We start from the raw sequence: 19,553 nt of genomic DNA on the forward strand, positions 1-19,553 counted from the left end.
TGTCCAAACCGAGTCATAGATTTATTCATAGATCCAGTCAAAGATGTATTTTAGTCATTTCTGGTTTAAATTGAGATCCCTTCCCTTTATAACTCACTTATCCTCCGCCATTCCCAAGTCAAGGGTCGTATATATTGACCCAATAGCATATCTTGAAAACTAGAGGCAATCAACAATTTTAAGCCTCATTTTCGTTCTCAGTGACCCAGAATTAGTAAAGTTTGACTACATTTATTTCAGAAGCATTTTGGCTGTAGAGCAGTGTAACACTTCCTTATCACTTTCTCCACATCAGTCATGATTTTATAGACCTCTATCATATTCCCCCTTAGTCATCTCTTTTCCAAGTTGAAAAGTCCCAGTCTTATTAATCTCTCCTCAGATGGAAACTGATCATTTTTGTTGCCCTTCTCTGTACCTTTTCCAATTCTAATATTGTTTTTATCTTCACTAGGGTTTTGCCTTGAGTTAGCTCTTGCTTGAGTTAAGAACACACCCTTTTTTTTGTAGTGAAGACAAAGCCTCAGTCCTTGTGAAGGGGAGACAATTGTTGAGATGATGGGTTTTGAAGGTCATAGATAAAAGTCTACAATGCCCAAGCAAATGGACCTTTAAAGATCATTCTCAGGGTCCTGGATAGTTCCATATTTATGGTTCTCTCTAAGCCATGGGTGGCGCATGACTCCCAGATTTGGGGAGGCTGGGCCTGAGTGCCAGAAGCTCCCTAGAACTGGGTGGGCTACCGGTGCCCAGACCGTGGCTCCACCTCCTGCTCCGCCCTGAGGCTCAGCCCCACTCAGCATCCTCCTGCCGAGGTCCCACCCGCACTCCACCCCCACTCTGCCCTAGGCCCTGCTCCTGCTCGGCCCCCCTTCTCCAAGCCCCTCCCTCCGCCACTCGTGTCTTTCTACCCCCTCCTTCAAGCCCCCCCTTCCCCCACTGCTTGTGCCTCTATCCTCCCACTCTCCTGAGGGTCTCTTTTCCCCGTGCCTCTCTGCCTCTCGGGGGCAAAGAGGCATGAACGGTGGGTGGAGGGGCTATGGGGGTAAGGGAGAAGAGGCACAAGAGGCAGGTGGGAGGGAAGAGGTGGAGGAGGGATGGGAAGAGGAGCAATGTGGACAGGGCCATGGGGTAAGAGTGGGATGTGGGAGTAGGACCTCAGGTGGAGTGTGGGTGGGGCCGTGGCCCGGGCACCCTTTCGGTCGCAGCGCTCCAAAGGCAGAAGGCTAGCGTCATGCCTCCAGAGGGAGGCGCACCACATCCTGTTTGGGGAGGCTTAGCTTCCCCTGGCCTATTATACCTGCTGCCCATGCTTTAAGCCCATGAGAAGATTTTTGTTGTCATGTCTTTCCTGCCACGTTCTCCCTGAGCTGGATTCAGGGGGAGAGGGAAGCAGTGAGAATTGCAACATAGCCAGAAAAGCACGAGGACCAGAATGGGCATCCTGGAGCTCCAGCATGGTCATGAAAGGAAATTCCCTTGGAACTTAAATGGGGTCAGCTGATGGGATCCCCCCAGAACTAAGGTGTGGTTACTAGAGGGACACTTTGTATGCAGTAAGAAGAACAGGAGTACTTGTGGCACCTTAGAGACTAACAAATTTATTAGAGCATAAGCTTTCGTGGACTACAGCCCACTTCTTCGGATGCATATAGAATGGAACATATATTGGAACATATATTGAGGAGATATATTCTATATGCATCCGAAGAAGTGGGCTGTAGTCCACGAAAGCTTATGCTCTAATAAATTTGTTAGTCTCTAAGGTGCCACAAGTACTCCTGTTCTTCTTACTGCATACAAAGTGTCCCTCTAGTAACCACACCTTAGTTCTGGGGGGATCCCATCAGCTGACCCCATTTAAGTTCCAAGGGAATTTCCTTTCATGACCATGCTGGAGCTCCAGGATGCCCATTCTGGTCCTCGTGCTTTTCTGGCTATGTTGCAACTCTCACTGCTTCCCTCTCCCCCTGAATCCAGTTCTTCTTTTTGCGGATACAGACTAACACGGCTGCTACTCTGAAACCTGTTTGTATGCAGTGTTATAATTGCCAGAGGATCCCCCTGCAATCCTGGCAGGCATCGTTTTAACAGGCACTAGTGTAGAATGCTGCACACACTGTTCTACCAGCAGCCTCATCAGACAGGCCTGCAATCAGAACTCTTTCAGTTTTATAATCAGTGGTTGACTCTCACTCCTGTTTCTCCTGAACTAGGAAGAAGGGGAATCCAGGCACAGGAAACAGCTGCCATTTCTTTTTAGCCACAAGATGGTGCCACTGCTCTAGAGGAAAACCATTAACTTCAGGGTTAGAGCCAGATCAAATAAATCCCCAAATGTGCAAAGCTCACCTGGTTTTGTTCTGTTGCAACTCGAGACTTGGTCCAAATTTGTCAAAAAGTTTGTGATCCCTTTGAGCTCACTCGGATCTGGTTCCCAGTAGAAATGGATCTATTTTGAGTGCTGTTGTGTCAAACTGGTGCCATTTCTGGGTGGTTTTGAATCTGTGTGAAACTCAGTTTCATTCAGTTTCAAAAAACTTGGAAGAGGCCATGAATGAAACAAAAGAAATGTTTCAAAAGAAGTCTTGCGAGTCCAACCCCCCTCTATTCAGGAGTGTTGGTTAATGGCATTCTAGGGTCTTGTTAGCCATAGAAATGCATATGTCTCCTTGCAGTCGGAGGCGTCAGAGCAGGATGTGTGGAGCTGGTACCAGTAGCAGTCAAGCTGCGACAGCATGGGCTTCAGCGCAGTCTGTACAAGCCAACCTGGCACCCTGGATACCTACTTGGGAGGCTAACCTGTGCTGCTGCAGCAGATTACAGCTAACATGGTATGTCTACATGTCCTGTAATCACACCTCGGACTGCAGTGGAGACATAGCCTCTGTTAGAAAATTTCCCCTGACTCTCTTCGTCACCTGTTTGGTTCCACAGAAGGAGAATTAAAAGCCAAAACCCAAACAGATAGGGGAAAAAATGCAGTAAAAAAGTCTTTCTATTAATCTAGCTAGTGAGTCAGTGGAAGGATGGTCCAGTGGTTAGAGTGTTAGTCTAGAACTTGAGAGACCGAATCCCTGCTCCTCTACAGACTTTCCATGTGACTTTGGGCAAGTCACTTGGTTTCTAGGGCCCAGATCCTTAAAGGTATTTAGGCTCCTCACTTCCTGAAAGGTCTAGCTGAGGTGCCTCAGTTTCCCCATCAGTAAAATAGGGATAACAGCATTGCCTTGCCTCACAGCATTGTGGTGAGGATAAATACAGCAACATACTGTGTGGCACTCAGAGTCTCTGGTGACACGGATAGATAGAGGGGCTACCTTCCCCTGTTCAGCAGCGATATTATTGACTGGAGCACCATGCCCTGAATATGGAATAGAATAAGTAGCATTTCGTACTGTTTAATTAGATGCTGCTGCTTCTTGGCAACTTCAGCCATCAGCCTGCTGGCAGGAGGGAGCTGATTCAACCCTGGGAACATAAGAAAAATGAGAGAACATACTAGTGCTTTGCACAGATGATTCCGAAGTCCTCAAACCAGTCAGTCCACTATGAGCTCCTTCACTGATTATATCAGAGGCTGGACATATTTAGCAAGAGCTGATCTAAGTATTAAAGGCCAAATCCTCAGTTTGTGCAAATCAATACCACTCCACTGAAACAAGCAGAGCTAGGTGAGTTTACACAGCTGAGGCTCCAAGTCATATGTCGCAGAGAAGCTAGTGTGTTAATTCTTTGGGGAATTACGCTCTGTCTAGGGTCACATTGGCTCTGTGACTCACATTCTACTAATGGCAACACGGGTGGTGGGAGGGGCTAGCTGAGATTGTATACAGGTGGCCAGATCACGTGGCCGTGGTTACACTGCTATTTTTAGCACACCAGCTAGATCAAAGCTAGCGTGTGTATGTCTGCCTACCTTTAAAGACCCTTGTGGCCCAACGAGCCTGGAGTTCTGTTCCTGCCATGATGGAGCCTGTTAGCTCTATAAGGCCTAGGACAGCCAGCGTCGGCTTCTCCAGAGGCGGTGGGAAGATGTATTTGTAAAGGGCGTAGTTGCTTCTGCAGATGTTGCGAACAGACTCTTCAAGGAAGGGAAAAGAGAAACTGTATCCGGTAGCAAAGACCACCATGTCGATGTTCTCCTCTACGGTCCCATCTTCAAAGACAGCTGAGCTTTCCATAAACTCCTCCACATTTGGTTTTACCACAACAGCACCGCAGAGAATGCAGCTTGGCAGCTCATCATTCACAATTAAGCTTAGGTTTGGACTGGCACATAGAAGGAAGGGAGAGAGAGAGATTGAGTGCAGTGTTTGCTCTGACATGGGGTGTGATAAAGAACCAAAGCAGAGCTGGAATTCTGGCTATACTACAATGAATTGTGAGGTGTGGAAGAGCTAATGGGGGAAGACCAGACATGGAGCACGTGAGGTGCTCAGGGGTGAGGTGTGTAGATGGGGAAATGTGGAGGGAGCTTGCCCTGTTCTGTTGATAAGCAGAAGCAGTCAGAATCCAGAGTTGTCTGTCCAGTACCACCTGGGACTACCATTTGTCAGCTAGATTCTCTCTTGCCCCAAGGTGTACTTCATGTAGAAGAAGACGGAGAACGGTTGGGGCTGGTATAGCTTCCTGATCCTCAAGGCGCTGTGGCATAAGTTAGAGCAGCCTAATTTTGGTCTAATTTATGACAGCTGGGTCTGATCCCTAGGCACCACACTGCAACTGGGCCAGGAGGAACAGAGCTGTGCTCCACCCAATGCCAGGGGTGAAAGTAACTTAAAGGACTTACCGGTACTCCAGAGTCCTTAGGAGGGGGCGTGGCCTCTACCAGAAGAGGTGGGGCCTTTAAATCCCCAGGCACTTTAAATCAGGATTTAAAGGGCCCAGGGCTGGGGCAGCAGCAGCTGGGAGCCCCGGGCCCTTTAAATCACCCTCGGAGCTACCAGCTGCAGAGGCGGCTGGGAGCCCCAGGGGTGATTTAAAGGGCCCAGGGCTCCAGCTGCTGCTACCACAGCGGAGCCTCGGGCACTTTAAATAACCATCGGAGGGGGCCCCGGCTTCTGGCGGAGGTTTAAAGGGCCCAGGGCTCCGCTGCAGTAGTGGCAGCCGGAGCCCTGAGCCCTTTAAATCGCCACCTGAGCAACGCTGACGGAGCCCCAGGGTAGCAGCGGCAGCCTGTGGCTTGGGCGGCGATTTAAAGGGCCCTGAGCTCTGGCTGCCGCTACCAGCCTGGGCCCTTTAAATCATCCCCAGAGCCCTGCTGCCGGAGCCCTGGGATGGCGGCGGCGGTGCTCCGGCGTCAAGTTAAAGGGCCCGGGGCCGGGGCGGTAGCGGTGGCTGAGCCCCTGGCTCTTTAAATCACCGCCTGAGCCCCACCGCCGCCGCTACCCCATGGCTCCAGCAGGCTCCAGGGATGATTTAAAGGGCCTGGGATGGTAGAGGCTACTGGAGCCCCGGACCCTTTAAATTGTCCCCGGAGCCCTGCTGCCGGAACCCTGGGGAGGTGGCGGCAGGTCTCTGGCGGCTATTTTAAGGGCCGGGGCAGTAGCGGCTGCTGCAACCCCGGATCCTTTAAATAGCCGCCAGAGCTCTGACGCTGCTACCCCAGGGCTCTGGGGACGATTTAAAGGGCCCGAGGCGGTAGCTGCAGCAGGCGCCCCGGGCCCTTGAAATTGCCACCCGAGCCACCGGCTGCCGCTGCTACCCTGGGGCTGCTACCCTGCTTCCCCAGGGCTCCAGCAGCAGGGCTCTGGTGGCAATTTAAAGTGCTTGGGGCTCCAGCCGCTGCTGGGAGCCCCAGGCTCTTTAAATTACTGCCAGGGGAAGCCGATCCGCCCCGGTACAGCACACCGGCTCTTGCTGGTACACCGCACCGGGGTGTACAGGCTTACTTTCACCTATGCCCAACCCCCAGCCCACCCTGAGTTGTGGGTAGGATGGTCAGTGGAGAAGCTGGCTGTGCTGGCCTCATACCCACTGAGAGTCAGCTGGCCAGGTGTAGTCAGGTTCCAACTTCTTCATGCTGCTCAGGCTGTGCAAAGGAGAATCTAGCCTTACAATGGTGTTTTTCTTGTCAATAGTAATGTTTCTTTGAGTGGAAAGCTGAGCTCATGTCATGTAGGAACTCATGTCATGTAGACAACCAAACAGCGAGCAGAACGTAGTGATCCTAAGTTCCTGTCACTGACCTAGGCTGAATTTGAACCAGTCACCTAGATGCTAAAGGGTCTTTGTCCGCCTCCTGAGTAGGGCTGGGCAAATCACTCATTTTTCAGTTTGGAGGTAGAACAGAAAAATTGGGGAAAAAAATTGTTTCAGGTTGAGCTGAAACAAATTTTTTTCCCCCCTCAACAAAACAAACCTCATCCCAAAACAGCCCCAAAACATAGCTTTGGATTGAACAAAACGTTTTGTTCAACCTGAAACAATTGTTTTCATTTTGTTTTTAGTTTGGGAGGGTTTAAATGTTTTTTAATGTTCTTTTAAAATTAAATCTACATAAATTCCAAAAGAAAACCACTTTCCAAAAAGTGGAAACATTTCAATTTGAACATGCCAAAACAAAACCACTTTGATTTTTTTAAAAAAATATTTTTTTTCATTTTTTGTCCTAAACTTTTGTCAAATTTGACCCAAATTAATGAATAGTTTCAGTTGACCCAAATGTGCATTTTTGCAGTGGAAAAAACTGTTTGCATAAAAAAATTCATCTAGCTCTATTCCTGAGCTATCTAGTCTCCTGCCTTCTGTAGGGTAATGTTCTAGGTCCTTAAATTATAGATCCAGTCTGTTACACTGTTCTCCAGAAGGGGCAGCTGTCAATCTTACTGGTAAGGATCGATTCACAGAAAAGTATGACATGGAAACAAACATGAAAAATTGCCACCATTGACAGATAGATGTTAATCCCTAACCTAGAACTGCCTATGAGCAAGGCAACATAGGGCTTTGCTAATCTGTAACTATTCCCCAAATTAAACAGGAGATTTACACAGAAAACAAAGAAAGCACCTTTTCTGAGGAATCAAGCCATAATTTGCATGGTCAAACCATGTATTGAACTTCTTCAGTCTTAGCCGTCTCATGAGGGCTGATGGGAGGAAGTTTTCAAGACAGTTGTGAAAGCGAGTGGTGAGCATCATGTCAAGAGGGAAGCCATGGTCTGAAATACGACTAATCACCCACGTGCCACTTCTGGTGCTGAGAAACACCTGGAAAATAATTGAGGCCTGAGAAATTTATTGCCTGGGAATCTGGGTTCCTTTTTTTGTTCTCACTGTCAAATCATATCTTGCATGTTTGCTAGGAGGCCTTCAGTGTGGAAGGGTAGAGAGCTAACCAGAATATCCCAAGATAAGGAGGTTGGGGCAAGGAACCAGGATCCAGATGAACAAGTCAGTCCACAGTGTCTCTCTCTGACTCCTAGTGGCTGCAAAACCACCAATTTATCTGCTGAACTGACTTGCAAAACAGTCCAGGAAATTGAAATGTATCTTTTTATAGCTCTTGATCTGAACCTCTGTGCACTTGGCAATGCCTAATCTCGGTATGTCCTCGGCTACTAGTTTGTTCATGCCATTCTAATATCGTCTGGCATCCTTCCTGAGGCACTTCCCATGGGCAGTAATTAGGGTTTTTGAAGACCTCAGGATACTAGCTATGTTTTCTGACTTGAGGGATGGGTGGGAGAATAGTCCCAGGTCCTGCTCATGAGTGCAGGACTATCAGTGAAACCTTTTCAACATCCCGCTTTCCATTTCTTTCAAAGAAGACTCCTTGGCAGCCTATACAAAGGATTCTGGGGCACATCTAGGACCTGAAGGTGCCAGGCTGCATGTTGCTGATCTGGAAACAGCAAAGCTACTTTGGAGATGGAACTGGGTAGGTGGAGACCAGTGTGAGATGGGACAAAAACGGATGATGGAATTAAAGGAAGAAAACTGGCAGGGAGGGGATGGTTGGTGGTCACCAGGTGCTTTCTGTCCAGGAACCTCTAATCTACTTAGAATTCTTTGCCAATTGCATACGTTCTGCTTTCAAAAGGGTGGCATGTGTACTTGGGGCAATTCACTATACAAGTAGTAACAGTAGATATTGTAGTTATAGTGTTGAGAGAGAAACCACGATCAGCATGGCTGGTGCTCCCCAGGATTTGATCTGCCTTTGCTTGTGGTCCGTTGGACTATTATTATAGCCACCCCAAGGTGACGCTGTGTGTGCATGAGAAACTCAGACTCCAAATCTCTATACCATCCCAGAGCTGTACCTGAGCAGCCACCCGACTGATCTCCACGGCGATATCTCCTCCAGAATTCCCAACACCGAGCACAAGGACTCTCTTCCCTTGGAACCTGGCAGAGTCTTTGTATTCCCAGCTGTGGAGGTACTGGCCTCTAAAGCGATTTTCTATACCTGTGAAAAAAAGCAGGGAGCATCTCCTGCCATTAGATAAATGTGCTTGTTCCATTGAGACAGTTCTGTCTGGACAGCATTCTTTTTTACCCTTAATCCCTGTTGAATTACTTTAGTCTTCCTACTTCGTGTCCAACCATTTTTCCTTAAGTGTCAGATTCAAGTGCACTTCAGATCAATAGGAGTCTTGACTTCACTGGGTGATGTGTGGAGCCCTGAGTACTCTGAGAGGATCCAATATCCTATCCTCTGGGCCCATTGGTTTTTATGCCTATGCCAAGACAATGCCACCTTTTAAAATCTGGAGTTGCTAATACGTTGACATCAACGTTTCATTTTTCTCATGCTCCTCTAGTGTGGAGTAGGTTCAACTCAGGCCTGGGGGTTTGCAGAGATCATGGAATATATACAAATAATAACAATGAATTGTCTTAGCTTACATATTAGTAGCAGAGGGGTAGCCGTGTTAGTCTGTATCCACAAAAACGAGGAGTCCGGTGGCACCTTAAAGACTAACAGATTTATTTGGGCATAGGCTTTCGTGGGTAAAAAACCCCACTTCTTCAGATGGAAGTGGGTGTTTTTACCCATGAAAGCCTATGCCCAAATAAATTTGTTAGTCTTTAAGGTGCCACCGGACTCCTCATTGTTTTTCTTATATATTAGTGCTTTCCATCATCATCCTTCAGAATATTTTGCAAATTCTGTGCTAGGTCCTCAGCTGACATAAATCATCATAGCTCCATTGACTTCAATAGCTACACCAATTTACACCAGCTGAGGATTTGGCCCTCTAGATTTTCATCTCGTCATGAGAGAAGGTGCAGCCAATTGCCTGTTCTTTTAGGGGGCTATGAAATCTCCCCCCCCATGGATTCTAAGGGAGAAGCTTCCCAAAGTGAGGCATGGCAGAAAACTCACGAAAAATGTGTCAGACTGATTTTCTCCTTAGTTGCAAAGCTATATGCTTTCTCCCTGTAGATCTGGGAAGTTGTGTATTAGCTCTACTCTGCTATGTCATACTGGTGACCACTCAGGCAGTCAGTTTCAGTTTGTGCTTTACCTGCATCACATTAAACCACCCTCACAGCTGGGGCTAATTAATAACCTCGTTGGCAGCCTCATTAGCGAGGCAAGGGCTGAAAGGACATTAGGAATAAAATACCCTCTTACTACAGAGACCATCTCTTCTAGGCAGATCAGAAGGACACAGGCAGGGCACTGTAGAGAAGCACACAGGGAGACGTATTCCAGTCCATATGTGAATTCACCTTATTCACTAATGCTGGAATTCATCCCGCCACAGACGGCTTCGCCAGGGCTGAATTTCACCCCACATGCCGTGTGGCTTTCTGTAATACGTTCAGCCGTAAATGCAGGACTTACCAGGGAAAGAATCCAGTGGTAAATGGGGCTCTGCATAATGGCCACTGCAAACCATAACAGCGTCAAAAACGGCCGACTCAACCGTCCCATCAGTCTCAGTGAAAACATCCCACTGGCCAGTGGTGGAGAAATCTGGGCGTTTCCTTACACTGTGAACTGTGGTCTTACAGGAAACCACATGAAAATCAAAACATCATTATGGATTGTTCTTTTCAGTAAATCGGTTCCGTGTGTGAACGGTTAGACCCAGATCCCCGAAGATACTTCGGTTCCTAAATCCCACTGGGAGTTATGAACTCCACTGGGAGTTAGGCATCTACAGAGCTTTGAGGATCTGGGCCCAGTGCTTGGGTAAGCCTGGAGATACAGACATTTCTTTCTTCTGTAAGGGCTGGTCCACACTGGGGTGGGGGATCGATCTAGGAAACGCAACTTCAGCTACGAGAATAGCGTAGCTGAAGTCGACATTTCCTAGATTGAACTAGGTTTACTTACTGCGGGTCCACGCGGTGCAGGCAAGCTCCCCTGTCAACAGCGCTTCCTCCTCTCTGCGAGCAGGAGTTCCGCAGTCGACGGGGAATGCTTCTGGGATCGATTTATCGCGTCCAGATGAGACGCAATAAATCGATCCCAGAAGATCGATCTCTACCCACCGAATCGGGCGGGTAGTGTGGACCTACCCTAAGTATGCAAGACCCCTGCTCCAGCCCCTTTGCACCAAGACAGTAATGCTAAGTAGCTGAAAAGGGTAGCTGAGTGGTGTGACCTGTTACCAGCCACCATATATTAGGGCAGCCTTGAGGTCTCCTTTCACTAGCAGTGGGGGTCAGACTGCCAGCCTGGCTAACTCCAGGATTGGGAGAGCACAAAGGTGACATTAAATGTTAAGCCATCTTTGTCCCCACACCAATTTGGGTCCTGTACCAAACGTACCTTGGCCAGACCTGAAGGCCTGGCGTGTCAACTGCAGCGCTGCACACACACAAACCTTTGACTCCCTTCTTACCTTGAAGCGTATGTATCTAAGAAGGCTGAAGCGCTCGGCGTACATTCTGAAATACTCCAGGAGTCTGGAGTGGTTCATGTAGTTGGGGAAATCCTCTGGGAAGGGGAAATCGCTGAAACACATCATCTCCTTGGAGGTGTTGGTTATCACCGATCTGTAGACACTGATCCTCCCAGCTTCCTGTGTCAAATGCAAAATATGGAACCATGTTTTCAAAAAATGACTGACTGAGAGGGATTTACTTGACTTGGTTTATCAGAGCAGAGTTAAACAGCCCACTGGTACACAGAACAGACATATGGGTTCTACGCCACCATCGCAGGACTTGTCTACACTGGGAAGTTATTCCAGAATAAGGTAAATTTAAAGGGCTATAGCTGTTCTGGAATAACTCTCTATGTGGACACTCTTATTTTGGAAGAAGAGTGCCTTTCCTGGTTTAGCTTAATCCACTTCCAAAGTGGATTCAGATAACACAGGAAAAAAAACAACCCAACAACAAAAACAAACCAGACATGCTTATTCCAGAGTAAGTGTGTCCACATGGGGAGCTATTCCAGAATGTATTTTTTCTGCAGTAGCTACTCTTGTCAATTTCCCCATGTAGACAAGCCCTCAATCTCCTCATATTCCTGTCTCTATAATGGTGTTATTGAGGGACTGGATACACCTGATTTCCAGACTCTGGCACATTGCTTCAATGTAAGTACTGAGTTTACTGGGGAAGAATAGATACGTGTATGCCAGAGACTATGGCTCGTGTCGTTCCATCTCCTTATCCCTGTGCAGTCAGAAAGGAAAGCCCAAGTCTAGTCTGAAAATGTGCCTAGGGCCATGGGTACAGTCTCTTCCTTGGCTGCGAATATAAACTATGGTAATATTCATAGCAACACAAAGCCTGGTCCAAAATAAACACCTTGTTAAAAGTCACTGGATAAGGAAATCCTACTCACTGTGAACCTCCAGAGGCCCCCGATGTCATCACTTTGCTCAAAGCAGGTGGGCTCCAGCCCCTCATCCAGACAGCACTTGATGGAGGCCAGTCCACTGGCCCCAGCTCCAATGATTGCCACCCTCTGGACCATGCTTTCCTGTATCAGGAGAGAGTCAAGTTGGTGTCACAGTTGCTCTCTGGAACTCCTTCAATGCCTCGCACTGTAAGAGCTTAAGCTGGAGTATGGCAGGGAAATAAATGATGAAGTAATTGGAATTTCTGCAGCCCAGTAAAGGACAAAGGTTAATACGTATGTTAAAATTTGTATCGCTGGGCTGCTGCAATAACAGGGATTTTTCAGGGCAGGAAGTAGGGCCGGCCTTAGGGAAAATGGCACCCTGGGTGAACTTGTATTTTGGTGTTCCTGACCCCCATGGGCATGGTGCTCCGCCCCATTGCCCCATGCCCTTGTGGGCTCCTCACCCCCCGGACCCTCACAGGCTCCCCACGCCCCAAGCCCCCACTGCCTCCCTTAGTGCTTTATTTGTATTGAAAGAGGTGCCGGGACTCAGCCCCAGCAAGCCCCTGCACAAATTAAGAACTGGCTGGGCGGCTGAAGAGTGGTGGCTGCTGGCTGGGCGCCTAGCTCTGAAGGCAGTGACACTGTCAGCAGCAGCGGAGAAATAAGGGTGGCATGGTATATGGTGTACTGCCACCCTTACTTTGTGCTGCACTGTTCCTTCTGTACCCCTAACCCCTTCGCCCCCCCCCCCCCGCCATGCCCCTAACCCCTGCACCCATGTGGGGAAACCGACCTGGATGCACAGAGTGGCTGGCATTGCTGCTTGCTCCCCCCTCAAATGCTGCTCCTCTGTGTCCCCTTAAGGGGCTGTGAGCGAGGAGCAGCGTCAGGGCTCTCTGAATACAGGCTACTTTCCCCATCGGGGCTGCGTAAGGGGAGGGCAGCAGCTCCCGATGCTCGCTTCACAGCACATTCCAGGTGGGCAAGTGACCTGGATGCATGGAGTGCTTGATGTTGCTCTTCACTCTCCCCATCTTCACAGACCCCTAGGGAGGGACATGGAGCAATCTGTGGAGTGGGGAGAGCAGTATCTGTGTCACCACTTGTCCCCCCTCCCCATTCCGCGGGGTGGAAGCAGGGAGAAATCTGGGCACCCCCCATATGCGTCGCCTTTGCGAGTTTGTGGCGCTCCCCTGCCAGCCAGCAGTGTGTGCCTCTATACTGCTGCATGGCATCCCCCTGACCACGGCGCCGTGGGCCCAGGTGGCCCACCCCTAAGGCCAGCCCTGGCAGGGAGAATGTCTTTAGGATTAAGGGCAATGCCCATCTGTGACCAACAACTGTGGTTATCTTAACATCCCTGCTTTTCAGCAGCACCAGGCACTGGTGTCTTTTAAACCCTCGCCAAAATGTTCAAGTCTGGCTTGCCTGAAGTCAGCCTCTTGAATCCGTTAAGTGGGCTCAGCAGCAAACTAAGATTTATGGATGAAATCCTGGTCCCACTGCAGTCAAAAGCAAAACTCCCATTGATTTCAATGGGGCCAGAATTTCGCCCCATATGGCCAATTGCTAAAATTATGTTTGAGGACTTGTGCGAAAGGCAAAGGGGTGGAAGCTCTTTTGTGGAGGAAACCCTTCCCAGGCTCTTTCAGACCCAGCCACCATCTCGGGGGATGAAGTAACCATTGGGGTGAGACATGGCCATTAAGATCCAGTGACAGTTTGTAACTGTTCTGCAATAGTTTATGAATGTTGTAGGTTGACCTGGTTATTTGGAGGGTCACTATAGGACAATAGTGGGCTAGTCTAATAGGGGCCTGTTAGAAAAGACAAGCAGAAAGAGCAAGAATGGCTCAGGATAAGCCACCCCTCAGCAAACAATTAAGGGCTTTCAGAATCAATGCCCAAACTATTAGCTTTGAAGATTCTGCCTCCTGGCAACCTATAGAACTGGTTGGGACCATGAAAGGAAAGGGGTCACGAGTACAGAAGACCAAAGGAACTTTCTCTCCAGAGGTGGAGCAGTAGTTGTTTGGGAGAATCCGGCTGAGAGCCAGTTACCCACTGAGGGGTGCCTGAGGAAGTGAAGCCTGCCTAGTGTAACCGTGGGAATGGTCCCGCTATTGTGGGGAACTTTCCTGGTTTCTGCACTACCCCGGTGAAATGGGCTAGCGAAAGGATCTGAGTCCTCGCTCCCACTCCCTTCACCCAGAGGCCTGCTGACGTCGAGGGCTCCCCTTCCCCTCTCCTGTGTGGCAGAGTCCTTGTAACCCTGACAAGGCTGGGTCCAGAATTCCTGTGGGGCTCGACCCCCAATCGTGTCGTGGTCAATCAGGACAGGGGCTAGGGTGTCCCCATGCCGGGGTGCTCTCTCCTCACCGGCTGCTTTTCTGACACATTGAGCACTGCTCTAAGTTTAACCAAATACAATTAATTAAAGAGCAACTGGAAGAATGGAAACGGTTAAAGGAAGAAGCCCCACCCCCCCACCCCCATGGGCATGGAGAACACCATGAACAGCAGTGTCCGAGATATAAGGAAAGTTCACAGCCTGTTCCTCACACCTCCCAGGCCTCCCTACCAGGCCCTGGCAGTGCTGTGGTGATACCGCAGGTCAGACACTGCTCTGGTGGTGGATACACGCCCTCAGGCTCTAATGAGATCCTTCTCTCCAGCATCAGCCCCTTCCTTCCAGGGTCATGTCCCCCCTCCAACTCCGGCCTCAAGGCCTCTTGTCTGGCGACATCTCCCTCTGCTGGGCCCTCACTGCCCAGGGTCCTCCCTTGCCCTCCTCAGCTGCTCATCTCTCTCTGCTCTGGTGTTACTTGTGGCCCAGACAGCGGCCGCTCTCCAGCTCTGGCCCCGTGGCTCCCACTGCAGCTCAACCCTGGCTCACCCTCGGTGTGGCTGGTCTGCGCTGCCCCAGCTCCTGGCTCCGGGCTACTCCAGCTCCCTCTCTAGCTTATTTCTGCCTCCAGCCCAGCTCTGCCCGCCCCCAGCTCAGTGCTGCTGCTGCTGTCTCCAGCCAAGCTCCAGCTGCTGCTATCTCCTTGGCTCTGCTCTGCTCTGGCAGCCCCAGCTCACAAGGAGGGGACCCAGGCTATTGACTCACTCTTTGGCTTGCCCCACCCTGTCTAGGGTTACCATATTTAAAAAATACAAAAAGAGGACACTCCACGGGGCCCCGGCCCCGCCCCTTTCCCAACCCCGGCCCTGCCCCAACTCCGCCCATTCCCCAAAGTCCCCGCCCTAACTCCCTCCCAGCCACGCGAAAAGGGCTGCCCAAGCGCTATCGGCTTCACAGTTTGCCGGGCAGCCTCCAGACCCTGCGCCCCTGGCCGGCGCTTCCCTAGCACAGCTGGAGCCCGGGAGGGGAAACACCCAGCTGGGGGCGCAGGGTCTGGAGGCTGCCCGGCAAACCCGTGAAGCCAGTAGCGCTCGGGCTTTGGGCAGCCCCTATGCCTCCGGACCCTGCGCCCCCGGCCGGGCACTTTCCCTCCCGGACTCCAGCTGCTCTGCTCCTCTCCTGACTCTTCGGCTCTGGTTAAGAGCCAAGGTGCCCGAGCCAGCGCTACCGGCTTCGGGCAGCCCCCTTGCCTCCAGACCCTGCGCCGCCGGAGCAGAGCAGCTGGAGCCCGGGAAGGGAAGTGCCCGGCTGGCGGCACGGGGGCTGCCCGAAGTCGTTAGCGCTGGCTCGGGCAGCTCGGCTCTTAAACAGAGCCGAAGTCTGAGAGGGGAGGAGCAGAGCAGCCGCGGGAGGGGACGTACCCGTCCGGTATTTTTCCCGGACATGTTCGGCTTTTTGGCAATTCCCCCCGGACGGGGGTTTGATTGCCGAAAAGCTGGACATGTCCGGGAAAAACCGGACGTATGGTAACCCTACGTGACTGGTGCCCGGGGCCGGGGGAGCAACTCCAGCCCCAGGGGGACGCAAATCCGGACAGGGCCGGGTCCCCGCAACGCGCTGGCATCCACAACCCCCCCGGGGGCGCCCCCAGCCCTGCGATGGCTGCCGAGCGGTGCCCAGAGACGCCCCCCACCCAAAGGACAGGGGCCCGCGCCCCCCTCCCCCGACGGCTTGCTGCCTCACAGGGGCAGGTTGGTCACGTCGCAGGGGCTGCTGGGAGTTGTAGTTCTCGGCCACTCCCCTCTCCTGGCTCTTCCTGGAGCGTGAGGCCCGGCCGGACTACAGCCCCCAGCATGCCCTGGGCAGGAGCCGAGCGTCGCACCGAGATGATGTCACAGCGGGTGACCCACACACACACATTCGGAGAGCCTAGTCTCCCTATTTCCCCGGATGGGGATTTGGGGACCAAAAAGCCGGACATGTCCAGGGAAATCCGGACGTATGGTAACCCTAACCCTGTCAAGCTGGCTGATTTGGAGAACGAGCCTCTTCCCCAGTGGCCCTGGGGACTATCAGTCTCAGGATTCTGAGTCCTCTTTGGCTCTTCTCCTTTCTTCTAGTGGGGGAGAGGGCCGGACAAAGTCTCACTAACTCACTAAGTTCCAGTAGGGGAGTGGCAGCCCAACATTAGGTTACCATAGGGTTATCATATTGCAGTCCTGGAAAAAGAGGACACTCCAAGGGGCCCCGCCCCCGCCCCAACTCCGCCCCTTCCCCACCCCCGGCCCTGCCCCAACTCCACCTCTTCCCAGCCCCGACTCTGCCCCTTCCCCAAAGTCTCCGCCCCAACTCCGCCCCCTCCCCTGGACGCTCTGCCCCGCTGCTCCTTCCCCTCCCCTGCTTCCCGCGAATCAAATGTTCGCGGGAAGCCTGAAACAGGCAGGCAGGCAGCAGGTAAGTTGGGGCGGCGGGGGGGGGGAGGGGCACGAGGAGGCGTGGCCCAGTCTGGCCCCCTGGCCAAGCGGCTCCCTCTGGCGGCCGGCCAAGAGGCTCTGGCCCCGGCGCCTCCGGCCCGGCTCGGCTCGGGCCCTGGGGGGCCGGCCCCGGTTCCGGCCGAGCGGCACCGGCCCCGGCCCTGGCTGAGCACCCCCGGCCCAGGCCCTAGTGACTCCAGCTCGGCTCGGGCCCCAGGGCACCGGCCCCACCCCGGCTGGGTGGCTCCGGCCTGGCCCCGGCCCTGGCCGAGCGGCGCAGGGCGGCGACCAAGCACCCCCAGCCCCAGTCCCAGCGGCTCCGGCCCGGCTCGGCTCAGGCCCCCGTTCCGGCTGAGCGGAGCCGGCCGGCGGCGGCATCTGAGCTCGCAGCCGCCTCCTCCTGGGCTCCGGCTGCTGCTGCGCTGGGGAGAGCAGTGGGAGCCGGGAAAGTTGGAGCCCACGGAGGAGGCGGTCCCCTTACCATGCCTCCCTATTTTCCCGGACATGTCCCGCTTTTTGGAAATTCCTCCCAGACGGGAATTTGAGGACCAAAAAGCCGGACATGTCCGGGAAAAGCCGGACATATGGTAACCCTAGTTACCATCCACCACGTGGGTAGGATCAACTGCCAAGATGGATGTGTGTAGGCTGTTTTCAATCCTTTTTCTTTCGGGGCTTTATTCCTGCTCCAAAACAGACAATGCTTTGGGTGAAGCCGACACTCTGACTGTACGCACCATGGTCACAGATTCCCAAAGGGAAGGACCCCAGGTGCTGAACCTAGTCGGTCCTGTTGGGTAAACGTGGTTGTCACAAAGGGTGCTGTAGCCCAGCGCCCAGTCTCAAGAGTGGGTGAAACGGCTGATTCCACCCCAGGAGTGGTGAATGCAGGAAGCCTGGTGCCTGAGGGGACGCACTCGGAGAGACCAGAAAGGTGAAAGAGCGGCAGCCAGCCCTGTAACTGGGATATCATCTAGCTCTCAAACTATCACCGTGGATTAGGCTGTAATCTCCTGGAATGCCATTTGCCTGCCTTGACAATAGAAGGTCGTTAGCTAACCAGGACACCTATATTAGGCAATAGGATAATGGATTCCGACTGGAATAGCAGGGCATCTTTTCCACTTAAAACAAGACACACTCACACAGCAGGAAGCCAGCAAGGACACACTGTCAGCAGTTACCAAGTGGGGCACAAAAGGATCTTTGATTACAAGAGAATGAAAGGGTTCCTGTAACTGCCCCTGGCAGTAGGCCATCCTGGGGGGCCTTGGGGCCAGGCAACCCTGAGCAGTGTTGAGTGTTTAAATTTGTTTGTTTGTTCTCTGTTTGTTCCCATGCTTGTAACTCTTTACATAAAACTTGTTTTTAAGAACTGGCTTGTCTTGGACAATTTACAGTTTTCTGTCTGAGAAGAGAGGACTCCTCAGGGACCCTCATGCAAAGGCCTGCAAGTTAACAACATAAGCATCTGTCCTCGTTTCAGTCCAGAAGAACGGGGAACATAGTAGGAGTGAGATGCAAAAGACAAAAGTAGCAGAGAGGAAGAACAGCTCAGTGGTTAGGTTGCTAGCCTAGGACTTAGGAGACCTGGGTTCAAGTTTCTGTTCTAATATAGACTTCCTGTGTGACCTTGGGTACCTCCCTTAGTCACTCTGCGTGTCAGTTCCCACTCTGTACAGTGGGGAGAACAGAACACAATACCTCACAGGGTATTGTGAGGATGAATACATCAAAGATTGCAAGGTGCTCAGATTCTACACTGATGGGGCACTGTATAAATACCGCTTTCCATCAGGCACCTGGAAGATCAAGGTGAAACAGGCTGAAAAGGTCACATGTGACTACATAGAAGTGTCCTGATTGCCAATGGGATCTGTGGACCTCAGCGTTCCTGAAAATGTGGGGTTCTGATTATTTCTTTTTCATCCTGTGGATTCACATTTGATCCTTCTCATTTGCCTTTGTTGAGACAGTTTCATTAATAATTTGTACTCACAGAGTCAGGGACAGGGCTAACTCCAGGCACCAGCTTGTCAAGCAGGTGCTTGGGGCGGCCGCTCCGGAGAGGGGCGGCACGTCCAGGTATTCAGCAGCAATTCAGCGGACGGTCCCTCACTCTGCCTGGGAGCGAAGGACCTCCTGCCGAATTGCTGCCGCAGATCGCGATCGCAATCTCGGCTTTTTTTCTTTTTTGGCTGCTTGGGGCGGCCAAAACCTGGAGCCGGCCCTGGTCAGGGAAAGGGAATTCCTTCGCCCTTTCAAGTTTTTCACTTGATAACCAGAGAGAAACTGGAATTTACGGTGAAGGTGCCAAGAGAGAATTGTCTCAGATGGCATTCTGGGGTTTACTAGTGACCGAGTTTAACAAGTTTAATCAGCCGTGTGTGTAAACAACTAAATCATGAAGACATCAAGAGAAGACAACTGTGGCTTGGGAAAGGGTTAATTGGAAAAGGCAGGGTTCAGAAGATGATAGAAATTGTGCTGCTGTGTTGAGATGGGAATAAACTTCACTCCTGCATCTGAATCTGCCTGGAGTTTGGATCTGAATCAGACCTTGGTGGGTAACTCCTCTCTATAACAGGCCAAACCAAACCCCTGACATTTGGGCAGACTGAATCCAGACATAGGGACTCGTCTTATCTCTGCCCTCATGGTATGGTCAGCAAATGGAGAGCTTCTGATAACATAATGCTTCTTACTGGAGCTTCATTGACTGCGTCTGCAGCAATTTGTGCAGGATGGAGTTATTTGAGTAGCTGAGCACTTTTCCTCCAGCAGGTGCAGTTCACTGCAGCTCTCATTAAACCCAGTTATTAATTTTTTGCTAGGACTACACCCCATAGCACAGTGTTTCTCACCTGGTGGGCCACCAGCAAGCCTTTGTGGGGTTCCCTGATGCTGTTCCTGCAGCATAATGCCTTGCCTTAGGCTAAGAGAGTTGAATGCTGGTGTACACAGGTACA

At 51.4% G+C, this 19,553-nt stretch overlaps 1 protein-coding gene across 5 annotated transcripts in view; it reads right to left on the reverse strand.

Annotated features, from left to right (window-relative positions):
• The window catches only part of FMO4 (flavin containing dimethylaniline monoxygenase 4), a 34,840-nt gene that overhangs the window by 12,977 nt on the left and 2,310 nt on the right, over window positions 1-19,553 (reverse strand). For all 5 annotated transcript variants that reach the window (XM_054037285.1, XM_054037289.1, XM_054037284.1 and 2 more), the window contains 7 exons: window positions 11,761-11,898; window positions 10,808-10,987; window positions 9,802-9,964; window positions 8,270-8,415; window positions 7,015-7,214; window positions 3,920-4,272; window positions 3,399-3,471 (listed from right to left, as the gene is read on the reverse strand). In XM_054037285.1, coding sequence (XP_053893260.1) covers window positions 3,399-3,471; window positions 3,920-4,272; window positions 7,015-7,214; window positions 8,270-8,415; window positions 9,802-9,964; window positions 10,808-10,987; window positions 11,761-11,892 — 1,247 coding nt within the window. In that variant the 5' untranslated portion in view covers window positions 11,893-11,898. The remainder of the gene's footprint in view (window positions 1-3,398; window positions 3,472-3,919; window positions 4,273-7,014; window positions 7,215-8,269; window positions 8,416-9,801; window positions 9,965-10,807; window positions 10,988-11,760; window positions 11,899-19,553) is intronic.

This window comes from Malaclemys terrapin, chromosome 8 (assembly GCF_027887155.1).
Source record: "Malaclemys terrapin pileata isolate rMalTer1 chromosome 8, rMalTer1.hap1, whole genome shotgun sequence".
NCBI classification, from domain to species: Eukaryota; Metazoa; Chordata; order Testudines; family Emydidae; genus Malaclemys; species Malaclemys terrapin.